The sequence below is a fragment of the Chenopodium quinoa genome, unplaced genomic scaffold (assembly GCF_001683475.1).
Source record: "Chenopodium quinoa cultivar QQ74 unplaced genomic scaffold, ASM168347v1, whole genome shotgun sequence".
NCBI lineage: Eukaryota > Viridiplantae > Streptophyta > Magnoliopsida > Caryophyllales > Amaranthaceae > Chenopodium > Chenopodium quinoa.
In genome coordinates, this window is record NW_018742204.1 from 10,381,751 (window position 1) to 10,402,389 (window position 20,639).

The following is a 20,639-nucleotide window of genomic DNA, read 5'->3' on the forward strand; positions in this document are numbered from 1 at the left end:
GTTAGTCAGAAAGCGCACATTAATACGATCAGAATAAAGTAGAGGCCTATTATTGAGGCAGATTCAATCTCTTTTAGGTTGGATTTGTACCTTCATCCCCGAACTAGAAGTCATGGTTCCAGACCTATTTGAGTTAACGATCTCATGGATCGTTAAGGGGTGTAACCTTTACCTCGTGAACGGTTGACAAGTTTCTAAAACTTGTTTGCCACTCTTTTGCTCTAGCTTCCTTTCCTATTGGACGTCACTATACTTTAGTGTATGATCACAATAGGGTTCAAGTTTGGGGTAATGCTTGAAATATTCCCTACAGTTTTTTGGCGACTACACTGGGGAGGATTTCTATTTTAATTCCTGAAATTTATTTCGGCAATAATTTAGAATGAGTGGATGAGACTCGAAAATTTCTAAGTATTTCATGAGCGTAATTTTGATTAACATTATTGTCATATGCATTAAAAAAGATTTCATTGGAAAGACCATCCGTAATGAGTTAAAAACATAGGATTTTTATACTTAGGAAATTTGAGGAATATATTTCACAACTAGGATCGAAATAATGCTGCGCTAAACTGGAAAATTTTATCGAGCACATAAAGCTGCTGAGGCATGTAGGAACTAGCGTCAGAAAACAGAGTCTAGCGCTGAGGATTTGACTCTGGTACCAGGCGACACTCCTGTCGCCAGGCGCCAGAGCCAAATCGCGTCGCCGGCCTCTGTTCGCTGGCGCCAAGTTCTTCCAGTACCGAGCCAGAAATATGCGTTCTAATTTTGACTAGTTTTTAGCACTATTTGCTCGATCCTACTTCCTGATTGAGTTTTTCTCACTTTTTTGAAACCCATATGTGTTCTACATATGGACATAACCCTCTGAGAATTCATGCTCCATCTACTTGATTGAACGCTCTGTGCAACAAAGTTAAGCAATGCTTCAATCTTTCTTCTCTTTCTTTGCTCTCTTCCAATTTTTATCTACATCCTCTTCATCGTCCATGGCTTTAGCTAGTAGGAATCCTTTAGAGGACCTACATTCAATTTTGGAGTAAATAGTTTCTCCCTTAGCTAGGACTCCATGTTTCTTCTCTACCCAAACCTTCTTCTCTGAAGTGTCAGCCATTCTTTCCCCTTGTCCTTTATAGAGCTCTTCTTCTTAGGCATCGTAGGTGTTTTGAGTTCAATCTTTTCACCCAAACGTTCCTTAACAGGAATCACCTTGTCACCTAGACGACTCTTTACATCAGTTTTACTCTGATTTTTCTTTATGTCCTTTGAAGGTTTCTTGAGAAGCCACCTCTTCACATCATTGGGCAAGGAAGGAGGAACCTTTTGGGTAATCACTTCCCATAAAGGTCTAGCGCTCCAATATGCATCAAATTTTTCTACTTCTTGAGAAACAGGGAATTCATAGGGACAACGAAGATCCCCAAAAGAAATTGTTTGAAGTAGGTCGTACTGTCTTTTTACCCTGCAGGGATAATAAAACGTCATCCTGGTTAAGCTTGGAAGGATAGAAAGTTTTCTTGTTGACACCAACCATATTCTCTATTCTCCACCAAGGGATGACCCGCTTGATAGCAAAGTTGCAAGAAGCAAACACTTTTTTCCATTTATGGCGCCCCATCTTAGAGAAGCGTTTCTTTCGCCTCACAAAGCAATTTGGAGTGTATTTTTCAACATTGTCGTGAGGACTAATTAATTCTAGTCTCTCCATTAGCCACATCTGCAAAATTTTAATGCAAATAAATTAATATTACTATACAAAAATATGTTTTTGATTTCTGTAATTATAAATATTATTTTTCTACCTGTAATAAAATTAGAGAGCTCCGAAAAGGCTCTTTTGGATTTCTCTTCAATTCATCAAGACTAAGCATAGTCTCTCCAACAATTAATGGCATTGGATTTCTCTTAGATTCAATTTGCTCCAAAACAGTTGATATGATTGCTTGGCCCTCATTAGTTCTACCACTAGTGAGAAGATATTGGTTAAGCATGCAAAAGAGAATAGCCCTTCTTCTATAAACATGAAAGGATTCATAATGAGGTCTATCAAAGTAATGGCGTGCAAATTCTTTCAAATTAACTATGCTAACATCTACAATATTTGTTAGATCTTTGTCTCTTAAATTAAACAAGCGCTCAAAATCCTTATAATAATATTCATTTATTCTAGGAATTACTGCAAGATCTAATGCAGGGAAGCCTAAGATAGCACCGAATTCTTCCGATAAAGGGTTAATTTCATCACACCCTAGTCTAAAACAATGAGTATATGTATCCCAATATTCTAAGCCGGTATGAATGAAGTCTATATCAAGATTTACCCCCTTAACACCATAGATACCCCCATATGAAAAAAGTCTATTTCTTTTCTCTCTTTTGCAGTTAAAGACCGACACCATTCATGAGTAAAGTTGGTAAAACTCTTACTAATTAAAGACATGATTATTTTTTTTCAAAAGCTAAGCCTATTTTAATCTGCTGAAATTATGAAGAAAACCGGCAAACCAGGGGGCTATTTATACACAACATCGGCACAGTTTTAATCCGAAAAGGATTTGGAGTCAGGGCTCTTTAGCGCCAAACAACAGTTATGTCGTCTAGCGCTAATCACCAGCAGTAGCGCCTAGCGCCAACGCAAAACGCGTGGCGCCACGTGGCGCTGACACTGTCTTATCAGCGAGCTTTTCAGAAACTGTGTTTTTATGCTGATTCGAACCTGAACAATGGCTTTACGATTGTTTATCCCTTCTTACACCCTTTTAATTAATTTTATATATTAATTTTTTTTTTCTTTTTTTCGGATTTTTTTTTTGAGAAAAGGCAAAATTTTATTAAATCTCAAAAAAAAAAGGTTACACGGAGGCTACTAAGCCCCTAAGCACAAGTGCTTGACCCAAGCTAAATCCTTAGCTCTAACTTTACAAGAAGCTATACTACTAATTATGTTATATACATCCATACACAATCTATTAATCACTAAGTCTGGTCTAGAGATCCTAGCTTTCCAAACTGATTCATTCCTCTGCTGCCATATGCTATACACTAGCCCTGTACACAAGCCCTGCATGACAGATTTTCGAAACCTGTTCCTTGCTTTCCAACACCAGCCATTACACTCAATTAGAGAACAAAAATTCATCTGGTCTGCAATTCTTCCCTGAAGACAATTCTTAAGCTGCATACTATAATTACACTCAAAAAATAAATGCAAACAAGATTCCACATCTTCATGACAGAGAGGGCACAGATCATCATCCGCAGCCCCAAATTTCTTCAGCTTATCCCTAGTACGCAGCCTTCCCCACATAGCCAACCACATAATGAATCTCTGTTTGGGAATATTATATTTGTTCCAAACCAGATTACATCAGGTTTCTCTTCTTTTAACCAGTGATAAGCACTAGACACTGTATACCCTTTCTGATTTAGTTTCCAAGTGTCTCTCACAAAGCCTTCCTTAATTTTCTCCTTTACTTTCCAAATTTGTCTCCATTGCCAACTGGCTTGAGTAGGACATCCCACTCTTTTCCAGTTCCTTCCTCTGATATAATGATGATTAACCCACTTCAACCAAAGACTATCATTTTTATTGGCAATATCCCATATATACTTGCCCATAGCAGCAATATTCCTAGCAACACAATCATGGATTCCCAAACCCCCTTGCTTCTTAGGTCTGCAAATTATATCCCAAGAAATGGGAGGGGACCTTGTGAAAATAGCTTTGCCATCCCACAAAAAATTCCTACAAACAGCCAACGCTCCATCAAGCACCTTTTTAGGAAGGATAAACATGTTTGCCCAATAAGTGTGTAAAGACAAGAGAACAAAATTAACAAGCACCACTCTAGCACTATAAGAGAGAGTCCTGCCACCCCAAATTCTGATCCTAGCCACCACCTTATCAATAAGCACATGGCAATCATTAGCAGACAGCTTTTTGGCATTAACCTTGATCCCCAAGTATCTAAAAGGGAGGGAACCTTCCTTAAAACCGGAGCTATTAATAATAGCATTCACTACAACAAAATGAAGCTAAGGTAACAATGAAAAACCATTCCCTAATATTAAAAAATTGTTGCCTTGTATCTAAGGCAACACATATGAGGCGTAGTTCATGCCCCCGTTGTCTATTCATAAGGCAACACATTTTCGTACAAAGGCAACAATTTTAAAAGCCAAGGTAAAATAATACCTAAGGCAACATTTTTACAAAGGCAACAAATGAAAATTGTTGCCACCTTAGGAGACGATTCAAAATTATTACCTTTTGTCATAATATAAAACAATCTTTTCACATGTTGTATTTGCTAGTAATAATACAAAAGTGTTTCCAAGTATTGTAAAGACAACATTTAGAAAACTGTTATATATAAATTAAATGACTACAATGAATCGGCTATTATTGTTTTCTATTGCAATATATTACTATATTATATTAAAGGAGTGAGAATGTGTCGTACTATTTTGAATTTGTTATATTAGAAAAATGTTGAACATTAAAACATGTAATAAGCATTTGACTACATAATCCCAAACTTATAAAATTAATTAGTAAAACAGTACAACCAAAACAATATCAACTTGTTTTCAACATCAAATCTATCTAAATAATCTATTGTTTAATAGAATGTTGTAGGCCATAATATTAGTCTAACTAAAAAATAGAAGAAATAATAAAAGGTTAAAGCAACTTCAAATTGAGCCATAAAGTCATATTCTTCTTCTTACTCGCAGCCTTCTTCATCTTCTTCTTGTTCATCTCCCTGTACAAAAAATAAAATAAAATAGATAAATATTTCAACTTAGTATCGCTCAAATACAAAAAAAAAAAAAAAAAAAAAAAAGAGAAAAATTGAAAGCCTTGGCCACTTTTCTATCTATACTTTACGTATATAGAAATCAAAAGGTTTTTACCTTGGATGTAGAAGCCGAAGATTGAAATCGAAGCATTTCTGTTGTACTACCACCATCCTTCTCAGATTGATTATCAAGAAATAAAGAGCCAAGCATATTTAAATCAAAAGACATTTGTGGATTTTGTTGTTGAATTTGAGAAAGGATGGAGCTAAGACCATATGCTATCTCCCTTCTATCTGGTTGCCTTTTGTCCTCATAATCTTTTTGTAGAGCTTGAACCTCCTTAGCATGCTTCTCTTCAGCTTCCTTCATCAAGGCCTTCTGCCTTTAATTAAGTTGATGAAAAACCTCTTCCATGAAAATTTAATCGAGACTTTTTCTTGTTATCAGAACCAATAATAGTTGAAATCACACTTTCAACCTCCTCCTCTGAATCTAATTTCTCAAGTTCAGTCTATATTTTAAAAGATAAAGGACAAAAATTAATATTGACAAAATTAAATGCAAAAAAATTAACATGAAATGACAATGAATCTTACCATCAATTTGTCCCTTAGGTCACCAGGCTTTCGCTTTGTTAGCTTCTCCTTGCGTGTTGCTATGAACATTTGAGCTAAACTAGGATTTTTTGTTGTTTTATTATCCTTTTTCTATACAAGAGTAATGAGTGTCAATCATTTTAATGCAGAAATAAAACCAATAATAAAAGTGATGAGAAATGTAAACAAGCAAACAAACAAACTCACCCACTTAAATCGAACCCTAGCAAAACTCTTTGGTCCTGAAGTATGCATAATGTTGTTTTCCTTTCCAACTAATCGATTTGCTTTATTTTGCATACATCGTTCCTGACAAATTAAGACGGTGAACTAATGAATAACATTTTTCTTAAGACAAGAAATATACATTTGCTATAAAGGCAGGGAAATATAAGAGACTTGTATAAATGTAATACCTCATATTTGACATCATTCCAAATCTTTAACAAGTCTTGGAACATATTTTTTGGGACTAGTTTTGGTCGTTTGATCATCCTTGTTTTATCATTGTCATATTTATGAAAGTGTACTCTTTTTAAATAACATTTGTACCTTCTCCAAGAAGCATCAATGGTTTGCAAAACCCATTTTTTCCCTCAATTGGGACAATAAAATGTTTCTACAACAATACAAAAAAAGTTATACTAAAGTTATACTAAAAAAAAATACAAAAAAAGTTATACTAAAGTGATCATATTAGCACTGTTAAACAACTCACTGCCAATTAATTAATCTTAATCACAAATCAAGAACATAAGAAAACAACTCACTGAAAGTCTAGAACCTATTCTAGCACTTACAAAACAAGTCACTGATCTTAAAAAGTAGAAGGCAGCCAAGCAGAACACCATGTAGGCAAATCGACAACAATAATGACAGTTGGGGTTCATTTTTTTACATAACATATGCCAATCAAGAAAGTTTAATATGACACTCTGACATGATAGCAGAAACCATATAGGACAAGTTAAGCAATTATAAAACATTTCTACCATATTTATTTAATTGAATAAGTAACTCACCAAGACATAATCCCAAAGTTCTTCTTTCTTCTTGTTCCTTAGTATGGGCCAATTATTGACAGTGAGTGGTAGGATATTTGCTTTTCGAGCTATTGTTCCTAAGAAGCTAATGAACTCATTACATGTACTGTCATCCGGACCAACAGGTTGTCCATGCTCATTCAAGGTAATTTCCAAGAGTTCTTCTTCGGTGCGTCCATGGACTTTGTAGCATATAGTGGGTCCTCTTCTAGGCTTATCCTTTTCAGCTAACATGAGCAAAGAAATTCAAATGTTAAAAAAATGGCTTATCAAGCATGTAGGTAAAGAATTTTAATTACAAATACAAACGATAGCTTGCCATTTTCTTTATCATTCTTGTCATGATTTATGTGTTCAACTTCTAATCCGAGCATTTCAACTAGTTCTCTTGTGGTTGAATAATGCTGATGTAATGTATGATTAGGGGTAGATGAGCCACCATGTGAAGAAGCCAAATCAACATTTCGCCGACGTTTTTCCATCACTGCTTTTCGAGTCAGAGCCTTCATTTTACGAATCTGAAATTGGGAACAAACATAGAAAAAAGAAAGACATACAATACTCTAATATATGTATGTACAAACATTATACAAAAAAAGTTTCACACTTCATAACTCTTGTTAAATTGATAAGCAATTAATTGATCATAGACCACACATTCATAAGGGCATTTATAAGCAATTAAACATTAATGTCTAACTAAGCATGTGCTTCAAGTAGCCTTGAGAATTGTGTTCTTTACTGTTTCATACACCATATTGACATAAGAGGTCAAATTTGAGCTGATCTTTAGGTATATGAGCATACAAGGAAAATATCACCAAACTGACGGGCCACCAAACCTCAAGCCCAAACCTCTATTGCAATATCAGAGAAGAGGAAAACCACAGCAGCACAAGGGAACAAATTTAATTAATTGTTGAAGGACAAAGGGTAGGGGAAGAGGGGAGTCTGCAGGAAGGGGGAACAACACTCACTAGTGGAGCAGAAAACTTGGAGCAGCATATCAGAGTAGATAGAGATAAACAAAATGAATTAAGGAGGCCTCTTTTGTGTTGGACAAAAGCCTTGTATATATAAGAATCTTTTTGCATTGTCAAGAATTCTGTGAGAAGACTATTGTATTGGATATTTGGAGCTTTGTATCCTAAAGATACTTTAGGCAGTAGTAACCTAAAGTTACTGAACTATCAATAAATTTCAATCCATTGGCTATCGAATCTTTGTTCTTGCTGATTATTCTTGTTTTGTATGTGCTTTCTATTGAGTTAGTTTAAGAGTGTGCGACTGTTGAGTCTCACAGAAAATGTATATGTGCATCAAGACAGACAAAGACTAGGCTATTAGCACAATGCTTACGCAATTTCACACTTTTGCAAATGACATGACAAACCATCCAAGTTTATTTGGGATTAAGGTAATCACTAATGAATGTAATCAAAATCAGAACATCACAATAAAAAACATACATTACATTATTACAATACAGCTCAATCATGAATCATTCAATCTAAATTGAAACTTGTAGTTTAACTGCTTACAGCGCAGAGCAGAATTTGTGTTAAGTTCTAGAGAAGTATTTGGCAGTAGATTGCAGAACAAGTGTACAGCCAGCAAGGCAAGGGGGCAGCAACTCATGACAATAGAGCAGTAGAATTAAAGTTTCAACAGCCGCAAAGCAATAGGCAACAACAACATTATAAAGCAACAACAGCACACCAAGACATTTTTCTTACTACTTTCTAAATCTGTAGAGAACTGGACAAATTTTCAATCAATACGTGTTCATAGTTGATGGCAAATCAGAACATTCAAACATCTATTCCTAGTTGCATATATACTTGCATGAGATAATAGAGTTCCATTCTCAATTTAAAACCTATATTTTAAATTTTAAACCCACATATGACATATATATAGCAGCACAACACATCATCTTGATGCATACAAAATTACATGTGTAAAGAATATAGACATGCTTAATTATAAATGTACAGCTTAGAAAAAACTACCTTCCATTGAATAGCATTGGACTTGTCTTTACTTTTAGACTGTGGAATGGGTAACTCTTCATCGGTGGAATCAAGCTCTTGCTCCATATCTTGGTTAAGCCTATAGAGCTCATCGTCTCTCGAAACCTTTTTCTTTTTATTCTTACTTTGATTGCCTCTATTATTTTGAACTTGCGCCATCAGTGACTTAGCCTGTTCCTTCAAACCTAATTCTTCCATTCTTGTCATATTTTTTCTAATTATTTCCATTCTCAGCCTCTCATATCCTGACATTCTTGGTTCATGAGTTTGATGCTCATCACCAGAACCTCTTATAGCTCCAAGCTTAGTGGAGAGGTGGGAAAATTAGTGCAGATGCATATAACCCACACATAGTGTAAGCAACCCCACTAGGTACCATTAGTGAATTCGTTTGCAAGTTAATTCGACCTAGGACAAATATCTTAGCATCTGTCAGCAATTACTCAGCAATTACTCAGTTCAGTAACAACTAGACATCAGGGAATAAATTGACAGTCCTCAATATGCTTTAATTTTTAAATCTTTTCTAGTTAAAGCTCTTCTGCTCAAGTTACAAAACAAGTAAGGATAACCATCTGTTTAATAATCTAGCTGATTTCACAAAAGGGTTAGCATGATTGAAAGCTTAACAACTAACCTTTATTAACTTAAATTTTAGTAGAAAATTCTGTTCGGTACGTTTTTTAGACTAAAGTAGAACAAACAAAATATAATTGATTTCTATAGTGAACAAATCAGCATATATCTCAGAACCCAAGACTCCAGGACCTTATATGTACTAATTATTGATGTATGAATTGAAGTTAAGATCACATCAGAGCTTGGTCAGATTGGCAACTGTAACATTTCTGGACAGCCTAATAAACAACCTAGACTGTGCATCAGATTGAGAAAGGTGAGGTTTTGCAATGTTCAGAGAGCAGGTTCAGGTACTATAAGTCTCTAGATAGTAAAATTCTCAAAATTGATCAAAATTGGACTCAAATAAATGGCCTGAATTTTTAGATTGCCCTTCATAGCTGCTAGTGTAGTGAATGTGGCCATTGGAAAGTAAGAAGAGAGAGATCAATGATAAACTAAGGGGATGACAACCTAATCACACGAACACCTCCTAAGACACCCGAAAAAATGGCCTCGTTAGCTTTCGAGGGTGTCAGCAAAACACCCTAAAAAACGCTCTAAAACTCACACCCGTTATCTGATGTCATGCATCTACTCATATTAACAAGTGCAAATGTCCATGTCAATCACTAAGCAGCAACAGAAATACAGAGCTATTTGTAAATCATAATATGTAAATCATAACCATTAAAATCATCTTAGCCCATAATCATATTAAATTACAAAAATAAGACAACCCAGAATATATTACATCTAAAAATCAAATCCAACATCAAATTAACCAGTTATAAATGCCAAATTCACTTCAGAGATTAAAAGGGCAACGATGACTTACATGAAATTAAGAATACAACAACGATTTCGCCGGCATCAAACCCAACTAGCCAACCATAAATCCAAAGAAAGCAGTGTGACTAGAGAGCAAAGCAACTAGTTAATTACGAATTGAAATAGATACTCTATACTCTTAATTAACTCTCACCTAAGTAGAAAGAAAGGAGGTGAGTAAGTCGAGTAACCAATTGGGGGATATGATGATTTTAAGATGATGAGTGTATTGTATAATGAGATCAACAACTGAAAAGTGGAGTAACTGCTTATTCATGATCAAAAAAATTTGGAGCCAAAAATAATTTACAATTTCGCGGGTGTGGAGAAGAATATAGAGTTGAGGAGTTGAGGCGTTGAGGCGTTGAGGAAGAGTTGAGGTGTTGAGGAAATGAGGGTGGAGTGACCTATTGAGGAAATGAGGGTGGAGTGAACAAATATTATCTCAGTTCTGGAACTTCGTCGGAACTTGCTTTCTTGTATTGAGTTCATTGAACTTTGCTGCATGAGTTGGAACTTAACATCTAAAAGTTCCTCAACATGTGTAGCTAGACCTTGCTGTTATCCTTAGTGACATATTTCTTTATTAGGAACTCAGTTAGTTCTACAAGAATTTATGAGTTCAACTTTTATAACCTGCTTGATGAGAACAAACCTGTTAGTCTGAAAATATGTTCACTTTTTTTTTTTTTTTTTTTTGCACATCAAACATGATAGTGTAAACTCTTTTTTGTTTTACTGATCTAGGCGTTTATGGGTAATCGCCTTGGCACTTCTATCATCAAACATCCCTAAGTGGAACATAGGGTGTCTTGTTAATCAAATATCTATTGCTTCAGTGTTGATGATGTAGTAAGAGACATTGAAAACTATTCCAAAGAACCTGCAAAGACCATTAGCATATAACTTTGTTCTCTTCATGTCTTTCATGATTCAAAGTTGGAAACTTGTTGTCAATCTTGTGTTCCTACTACAAACATCAAACATGGCTGGAACTAGGTTCCATTGTTAGATCCATAACTTCATAAATAATGAACATTTAGCAACAAACCCTGTGATAGAAAAGACTTTCAACATACAGTTCATCATCTCTTCTATTAAGAAAAGTAACCAAGTGTCCATTTGCGTTCATTACTTATAACAAGACATATCTTTCAATTAGTCTCTAAATATCACATGATAAACAAATCCATATCACTAAGATCTAACGGATTAGTGTTGCTTACCATCTACCTGATGTTGAAAGAGAATATAACATGTTTTAATCCTCATGCTTCTCAGTTTTTACCTGTTTGGAACTTACGTGTACATATACCTATTATCAAGTTCCTACTAGGTTTATCAAGCACAAAAAGATTAACATGTTTACAGTTTGAAGCATAGAATTATTTCGTAAAACATCTAGAGTTCCACACATTTAAAACACCAAAATGTGCATCAAAAACTCGACAAGAAAAATGTTCACAATGGTATAGGAACTTGACTTACTAACCACCTGTTATGCAACAATTTTACCTTATGTGTTAGTCTCATAAGTCAAAGCTCTTCCATTGTAGGTTTATAGCAGGAAATATCTTGATTTGACAATCATCATCCCTTTGGAACCTCGCTGTCGAGATACTACGAGTTCCTTCCTACTATGTACCTTCAACTGTTCATGTTCCTATTGATCGATATTAGGTTGGAACATGCCCTTCTTGTCCTATTGACCATTGTATCTTGGGCAGAGGAACGTGTTGGTTTAATCTCAAGTTCTTCAACACCTTGTCAAAGTTCCTCAAATATTCATTCTGAAGATATAACCTGAAAAATCAAAACCCAAGAGAATTCTTTTGTGCTTTCAAAAGGTTAGTAGGTTAGTCAAGAGAGATAGATAAAACCTAAAGCATAAAAGTATTAAAACATAAAGTTCCGATAAAAATACTCCCTTTTGGATGTCGTTCCATAAACGAAATTATGGATCTCCAACACGTAGACAAAGATAATCATCTTAACTCATCATCCTTCATAAGAGTCTGTTACAGGAATTTATGCTTGGTTCCAAAGAACTTTGAACAATAGGAACTTGACTGGAACTTGCATAAGAAGCTGAACGGGAACTTGTACACTAACTCCTATAGCACCTTGATATAGAAGCTTTGTTATTCCTATATCCTAAATCTATTTTATCAATTCAAGTTCATCAAGTTCCAACTAGTTAAGCACCAAGTTCCTAACGGAATAAACTTTTATGCACCGATTTATCTCAATGGACAAACCTACAAAACAATCATTAACAAAAAGCACCAAACTAGAAGAGAAGTTAGTTTGTCATGATATATGTTATAAGTTTCAAAACAACTTCTCTTTTACATCCATTCATGAATAACCTTCAAAGAAATGGGAAATTGAATTTTAATAGGAATTTGTGAAGGATCAATATATACCAAAAGTACATGACCAATATTTATAGAGAAATGTATAGGTGACTTACACACTTATCCATATTATCATTTCACCTACTACAAACCTCTTATAAAAGCTTTGTAGTGAGAGGAACTTGCATATAATTCCATATATACAAACAACCAAAAGATCATCGTTATTAAAAAGTTGTCTCCACTCACATAGCCTGCAAAATCGGTCACCTTTTGGCTTTGGTTACCCAATATACATTGGGTACCTTCATGTTAGTAATAGACGTCAATAATCCATAATTAAAACAAATACGGTTAAACCAACTATCTTTACTAACAATTAACATCATGTGTACAACATAAATAATCAGAATAATAAGGACACATGATAAGGTCATTCTTTGGCAAATATTCAAAATATACGTTCATTACCTTGCCCAAAGAATTAAGTTTCCATTCAGGGTTAGTCCAGGTTCCGAAACACCAAATATGCATAATTCTATACAATAAGTTCCTTGAACTATTTCTAGTAAACTGAAAATTAATCAATTTGTAAATCTGAAAAAATCTTTTCACACTAGAAATCAGATTTGAGGTTACACAAAATTGATTTTAAACATTAACAATAAAATCAACAAATTAACTAAAATACTACAAGGAACTTGCACACATAGTAACATGCATATATATGACAAAGAATTCAAAGACGGGACACTTACCTCCAATATGTTAATCTTTGAATTACTTTTGCTTTACAAGCAAATTTTGGTCTTCATATCGTGTTGGGAACATTCTGGGTCTGAGTTCCAATCGCTGCATTCCTCGTAGATATCCATCCTAGCCTGGAACTTGCTCCTCAGGGTTGCCCGGTTTATCAAGAGCATTGGCTCTGATATCAATTGTTAATTCGGATGATATACTACAAGGAGGGGGGTGAATTGTAGTATGTTCCTAGTGCCTACTTTTCGCGGAATATAAAACTGATTGCTGTTACGAACTTAGACAATGCAAACCGGATTTTACGAGGAAACCATCCAGGGCCCAACTGGAAGTAAAACCTCGACCCTACCTTAGGGATTTCAAACACAAACTATTTCACTATAATAGGGCAAACACCAAGTTACAACCTATTAGACACGGACCTTTATTTGACAAGTTCCTCACTGGACTTGCTACTTGATAGGACCCTATCCCACCCAATCTAAGTACCACACTTAGATTCACTCGTACCACCAAAGTACTACACGTACTGCCAAAGCACTAAATACTTGTACCACCTAAGTACAAGACTCACAACTTCACCTAGAAGCTTACACATTGCACTCTTACAATTATAACGAGAATCCTCACGAACTCTCACACCCTAATACATAAAACACTCAAAACCCCTTTTCCCAATTACAAGCTCTCAAAGAATAACTCTAAATACATATCAATGAATAAAGAGATAAAACTAATATGATGGACACTTCAAGATATGTCTGGAACTTACTGGACGAACTGTAACTGGAATCTGACTGGAACTTCGACCTGGAGGTTTGACTTAGCTTCGTGGTGAAGGATGAAACCATTAAGCACGACCACTAAGATTCATCAGCCTCAACTTTGAATGAATACATATGAGCATATTTATAGTACACCCAAATTATTCTTTTCGTAAAAGATAAGTTTTATTAAAAGATAGAAATAAAAGATATTTTCCAAAAATAAGTTTTCCAAAAATATATCTTTTGTTAAGAATATATTCTATCAATAATAATAAGATATATTTACCATAAAATCAGATTTTATCTAAATCTTATATTTTTCAAATATACTAATATATCTTTTAACAAAAGATATACTTACCATATCTTTTTACAAAATATATACTTGCCATATTTTTTTTATAAAACATATACTTACCATATCTTTTTACAAAAGATATATTTACCATATCTTTCAACAAAAGATGTACTTGCCATAAAATTAGATTTTATTTAAAACTTATTTTACTGAAAATATTTTCCAAAAATAACTTATCTTTTTCCAAAAGGGATTTATTAGAAAATAAATATTTTTATTCTTTAAAACCCAATCCCTAAAAGATATGCACGTATTAGGTAAATATTTATATCATTAAATTCGACCTGCGACCTTTAACGACGTGCAGACCTAAGTTTCGATTAGGTTCTGGAACTCTGACAGTCTCTGAGTTCCTGACAAGTCAGTAACTCTAATTTCATTGACTATCATGAGTTCACCTTGGTTCTTTAGACTTGTTCCAGACTGACTTTTATGTCCAACATACTTACATGAATCCTAGAGCGACATACTTTGATTTCTCCGTCTTCATGTTGTTTCTTTGAAACACTTATTCTGGAATCTTGTAATATTGATGTATTCTATATCTCGGGGCAAGTTCCTGTTAGGGAACTTAGATAGTTCTTGTTAGAGAACTAAGTTCCTGTTAGGGAACTCTTCATGTACTTGTTAGGGAACATGGAACTCTTCATGAACCTTTTAGGGAACATGCTCCGGCTTTCGTGGGAAAGCCTGCCGAAAGTTCCTTCTGGATCTTGTTAGAGAATACCTTCAGGTTCCTTCGTGGTTTGGTTCTCATGGGAGAACCTGCTTTAGGTTCATTCATTCTCTCTTGTTCCTCTTGAAGTCTTCTATGTTCCAACCCATTGACTTCACCTAAGTCAGTTCCTGTCTTCACATAAACACTTAAGAGAAACATTAGATTGAAGTTTGTTTGTCATAAACAAACTTCAAGTGAGAGAACTAATTAAACTTAAAGCTTATGTAAATACTCTTACACATATACAACTCATGTATGCATAGTGTACTTACCTTATGAAGCTAACATATGTAAACACCTATTTATATAGTTACCTTCATGGTTCTTTAGCCATCATCATGTTTATCAACCATAACACTCATCATTATTCTTGTTTCTCTATTGTTTATCATATATTGCTCAGGTTCCTTATATATATATATATATGTGACTGCTCAGGTTCCTTGTATCCTGTTCCAAGTATAACTTGTTCTTTCTATGCACAACTTAACAAACACATTAGATAGATAATCATCATTAGTTTACAATCATCAAAACCTAATTACTCAACAACAACAACCATGTCCCTTCCAATTACAATGTTGCAACTTAGTTAGTTAAGCTGAGATTGCAACGCAACAAAATTAGTATTGGACGACTAGGGAAATATACTTCGTACAACAGCTATAAGAAAGGTACATCCATGAAATGGTTGCAACATGTCATACACAACATCCTCAATACTCTGTTTCCAAAATGCCATCTATAAGACCAAACTCCATTGCCTGCACAAGGAAGGAAGGAATATAAACAAAGTACTCAATCTTGCCGATAAGCCAAAGAAAGGCACGTATGAAGACTTTTGTTATAATAACAAAATCAGCATATCAACAAACAAACATAAGATCCGTCTCTGCAAAAAATATTTTAGGTAATGGAACATTAAAGAAAAGGCTTATGGATTTTCCACCTCCGAAATCACGAGTGATGACCTAAAAAATCCAATGTGAGTTCAAACCAAAATTTTGTCGATATCAATGTGTACTGTGAAGATAATGCAAAATGGATAGCATGATCCCATTCATTAAGCACTTTTTTTCTGCCAAACTGGTGCGAGGAAAGGATGAAGCAACTTTTAAATACAGGTGAGACATAAAATTTGTGAAATATATTTACTAAATTTTGTGAAATAGATTAACTAAAGGAATTCCAGAATCTGAGATGATGGACAAAAATTGCAAGTAAATGTTATCCATTTTGCATTATCTTCACAGTACACATTATTATCTTTAAACGAATGTTCTAAATAATAACCTATCTTATGTAAGACAATGAAAACACATGAAACAATCTTGTCTTAGATACCTTGAAAAAGCGTTTTTAAAATTATTACATAAGCAACAATTTTATTGTTGTTATCTTTCTTGGCAACATTTTAAATAATTGTTGTCTTTTGTAAAATAAATAACTACCTTTTACATGTTGTTGTCTTACATAATCTAAAGCAACACTTTTCAAACCGTTGCATTGTCATATATTACAAATTGTTCAAGATCAAGGTAACAAACAAGTATTGTTGCCTTTTACTACAAAAGGCAATGTTTGCCATTTTATTGCAATTTTGTCCGTTGCCTATTCTCATTTTTTTTGTAGTGATTCTTTGTGACCTGGTCAACATTACAAAAATATACATTGGATTTTCCTTCATTAGCAACCAAACCAGAAGTGGCTGCAAAAGTTGCCAAACCTCTCATAAGAAGAGAAGCAGAATTAGCATCACCCCTAGCCATGACAATTAAGTCATCAGCAAAAACCAGGTGGTTAAGCCTAACTCCCTTACACCTTGGATGAAAAAGAAAGGTTTTATGACCCCAATCTTAATCATGATTCTAGATAGATATTCCATGCACACCACAAATAACAAAGGAGAGAGGGGATCTCCCTGTCTTAGCCCTTTTTTACCTGGGAAGACCCTTTTACTTCACCATTAATCCCAAGAGAAAAAGTAGGAGAAGTAACACAAGCCATAATGAGCTTCACAAAGTGAGCAAGAAACTTCAAGGCAACCAACATGTCTTCTAAAAATCTCCAGTTCACAGAATCGTATGCCTTTCTGATATCAACCTTAAACATACAACCAGGAGGAGAATTCTTTCTCTTATATCTGCCAATAAGATCTTGAACAATGCAAATGTTATGACATATTCTTCTACCTGAGACAAAGCCAGACTGATTTTGAGCAATGATATCAGGCAGAATCCTTTTGAGTCTCAAGCACAGCAGCTTAAGCTTATACACCACATTAGAACAAGCTATAGGTCTAAAACAAGTGATTGATTCAGGCTGCTCACACTTAGGAATCAGAACAAGGTTTGTGCAATTTATTTCTTTCAAGAGAATCCCTGTCTCAAAGAATTGCAGAACAGCATTAGAAATATCTTCACAAACTATATCCCAACTCATCTTGAAAAAAGAACTATTGAACCCATCAGGCCCAGGAGCCTTGGAACTAGGGATGCTAAACATAGCCTTCTTTATTTCCTCTCTAGTAACTGGAGCCTGAAGAATATTGTGATGATCCTCCTAAATTAAAAGGACCAGAGGAAATAATAGAATGATCAACTGTCCTAGTACAATCTTGAGCTGTGCCTAACAACCATTTAAAGTACTCTATAAAAGCATCATCCACTGAGCATCTATCAAGACACCAGTTACCTCTCATATCTTTGACAGAGATAACTCTTCTCTTATAATTCTTCATTTTTATACTCTGATGGAAAAATCTAGTTGTAGACACCCATTTGTGTCTCCCCAAAACCAAACCCAGTGATGAGTACCTTTCACGTCGAATCATAATCGAATGAAATAAAAGTGTGGAAAGGTCTAGTGTTGCGGAAAGTTTTTATTTCTTTTCTCTTCTCCCTGTTTTTGAAAACTTTATTTTAAGAAAACAGCCAATCCAGTTTGGTTGGTCTATGATATGGGTCCAATAGTAGTTTAGTTGGATGGGGCTTGCAAAGACCTTTCCAATGATATATTATAAGCCCAATTCCGATGAATATTGAGGAAGTTATGGCCAATTTACTAAACTGGGCCCAGTTTGAGCTATATGTGCGGCCCAATGATCTAGGGCAGGGCCTAATGTGATTTATCCTTCCTAATGCAATTAGGAATGGTTTTAGTCTTCTAGAATCTTCTAGAAGGTTCTTTTCATTCCTAATTAAATTAGCATTGATAAATTGACTTTGTTGACTTTTCAGAGTTTTAATCAAAATCAAATAGCATTTTCGAAGAAATTATATTATTTTATCTTCTAGTACGGGAAATTTATCATATTTTTGAAAACGCGTTAAAATCCAGTTTGGCGTCCAACCCCAGGCATTGGCGCCTGGAATCAGGCTTGGTGCCAGGCGCTAGCCATTGGCGCCTGGCGCTAGCCGTTAGTGCCTGGCGCCAGCTAGCCAGGGTTGGCGCCAGCTCTGTTTCCTGAGCGTCAGACTCTGTTTTGTTAAATTATCTTTTGGGCTGATTTTCTCTATAAATATCGTATTAAAAAATTCCGTTTGGATTCGATATTCACCAATTCATCATCTACATTCACCAACAACCAATTCTCAAGCTTTCATCAACAATCATTAATTCTTTAGCATTCTTTCATTCAATTCTTTCTTGCTTTTTCATAAAAAATTCCGCATTCACAAGATCTAAAAACACCTAGCCATATTCGAAGTTGCCTTCGCCCTAGGCGTGAAAGGTTTAATTTCTGAGGGTTTGGTCCCAAATCTCTATTTCAATTATTTAATTTAATTTATTTGATTATTATTTTCCTTGGAAGTTACTAACGCGTGTATTTTGTTATCTAGTGACTATAAATTTCAGGGCATGAGTTCACAAGGGGTCTCGCTGGACAAGGAACTCCTTCCGCAAAAGTTCAACGCCAACGACATCCCAAAATTCAGAGCAACTGATAACCCATACTTTCATTTAAGAGCATTTGAAACTATAATGAGAATTAAGGGTATCGATAAGAAGGTTTTCCCCTCTCTGTTCCCACTATCTCTCGAAACCGTTTACCAACAATGGTTCTTTTCTCTCGAGAAAGAAAAAACCTCTTCTTGGGAGTCGATAACAAACGCTTTCATAGATAGATATAAATGCAACATCCAAGATGAAACAGACCAAAGACAACTTGAGATGTTAAAACAAAAGGAAAACGAAGGGTTCACTTCTTTCTTCAATAAATGGAGGGAAACTTCTGCTAATATGGTCAAGGCTCCTACCGAAAAAGAATCTGTGAGGATGTTTATCAAGAATCTCCAAGGGAAGTATTTAAATCACTTAAAGTACCAACACGACTTGAATACTTTCAAAGCTGTTTATAATATAGGCATTGACATTGAAGATGACCTTCTGAAAGATAATAGTGCGAGAGGAAAGAAGAGAGACCATCCTTCTTCTTCCTCTAGTGAGGTACATGCTACAAACATCTCTAAACCACGAATCCAAAGATCAAAAACGGTGTTCACTCCACTTGGCATGAGTTATGAAACGGCTTTCGAGAAGCTACATCACAAAGGACTAGTCATGCCCATAGGGCCCATCAAAGATCTGGTTCCAGAAGCCAAGCCACCTAAGTGGGATCCTAATAAGCATTGTAAATATCACCAAGGAAAGGGTCACGACACCGAGGAGTGTTGGAAACTCAAAGAAGCCATTCAAGATCTGATCGATGTCAATGAAACTTCCGAAATTCTAGCCATCGAAGATGACCAAGCATCCTTTGATCCATCACTTCTTATCACACCTGTGGGAGAGCCTATGATCGAGACAGCTTATATGACCTCTCTCGATGAAGTGGCCATAATTGAGGAGGATGAAAGTCTTTTCGTAGATAATACCAAGGAAGACTCGTCAAGTCTAAAAGAGGAAATTCGAAAACTGCAAGACGTCATTGCCATGCTTTTGAATGTGGTAGAAGGATTAGCAAATCGGGTGATGGCCATTGAACAAAATTCTCTCAAGAGTTTAATGAACAACTCAATGCTCCTAAGCCACAAGCAAAACTGACCGTTGAAGAATACACGCCAATAAGAATGACTTACAATGAAGCTTTCGACTACCTTCACGATCAAGGTCTTATCCACCCCATTGGTCCCAGTCAAGACCCTCCACCTGAAAAACGGTTTCCCAATTGGGATCCAAATTCTTATTGTCGATACCATAGAGGTCGTGGTCACACCACCAAAGTATGTCTCGCCCTCAAATATCGTGTTCAAGATCTCATTGATTCAAATCTCCTTCATGTTCCTCCATGCGACAAGAAGGCGAAGATTAGTAACAATAGTATCAGTGGCTGTAAAGGGAAGAAGAACGACTATCCTTCTTCTTCCGAAAACACCTACTCCAGTAATAGTGTTGGTACTTTCGACCTTAGTGAGATCCTAGCCATGAGTAATCGAAAGCAACCGAAAAGGGAATTTACCCCTATAGGAATTAGCTACGATGATGCTTTCGATCGACTCCATGCCAAGGGAATCATTACTCCCATAGGACCTATTAAAGATCCCCCACTTAAGAAAAGATTGCCTAGTTGGAATCCAGACGAACACTGCAAGTACCACCAAGGTAGGGGTCATACTACTGAGAGCTGTTGGAAGCTAAAGGAGGCTATCCAACATTTGATTGATAATAACAAGCTTCCCATACCTCCAGTTAACAAGAAGAACGAGTGATGATAAAGGAAACAACACAAGAAAAGAGGCGAGCTTCAACGA

The 20,639-nt window shown here is 35.4% G+C and overlaps 1 protein-coding gene and 1 long non-coding RNA gene across 2 annotated transcripts; both read right to left on the reverse strand.

Annotated features, from left to right (window-relative positions):
• Positions 1-5,215: 5,215 nt before the first annotated feature.
• Positions 5,216-6,456, reverse strand: LOC110692702. The gene is made up of 4 exons (XR_002505521.1): positions 6,425-6,456; positions 5,819-6,021; positions 5,403-5,711; positions 5,216-5,317 (listed from the first exon to the last, which is right to left on the reverse strand). It is a non-coding gene; the product is annotated as an uncharacterized LOC110692702 (long non-coding RNA).
• Positions 6,457-6,645: 189 nt separating this feature from the next.
• Positions 6,646-8,780, reverse strand: LOC110715155. The gene is made up of 2 exons (XM_021893753.1): positions 8,458-8,780; positions 6,646-6,963 (listed from the first exon to the last, which is right to left on the reverse strand). The coding sequence occupies exons 1-2, from the start codon at positions 8,728-8,730 to the stop codon at positions 6,715-6,717; spliced, it is 522 nt and encodes a 173-aa protein (XP_021749445.1). The 5' UTR covers positions 8,731-8,780; the 3' UTR covers positions 6,646-6,714.
• Between the last annotated feature and the right edge of the window lie 11,859 nt (positions 8,781-20,639).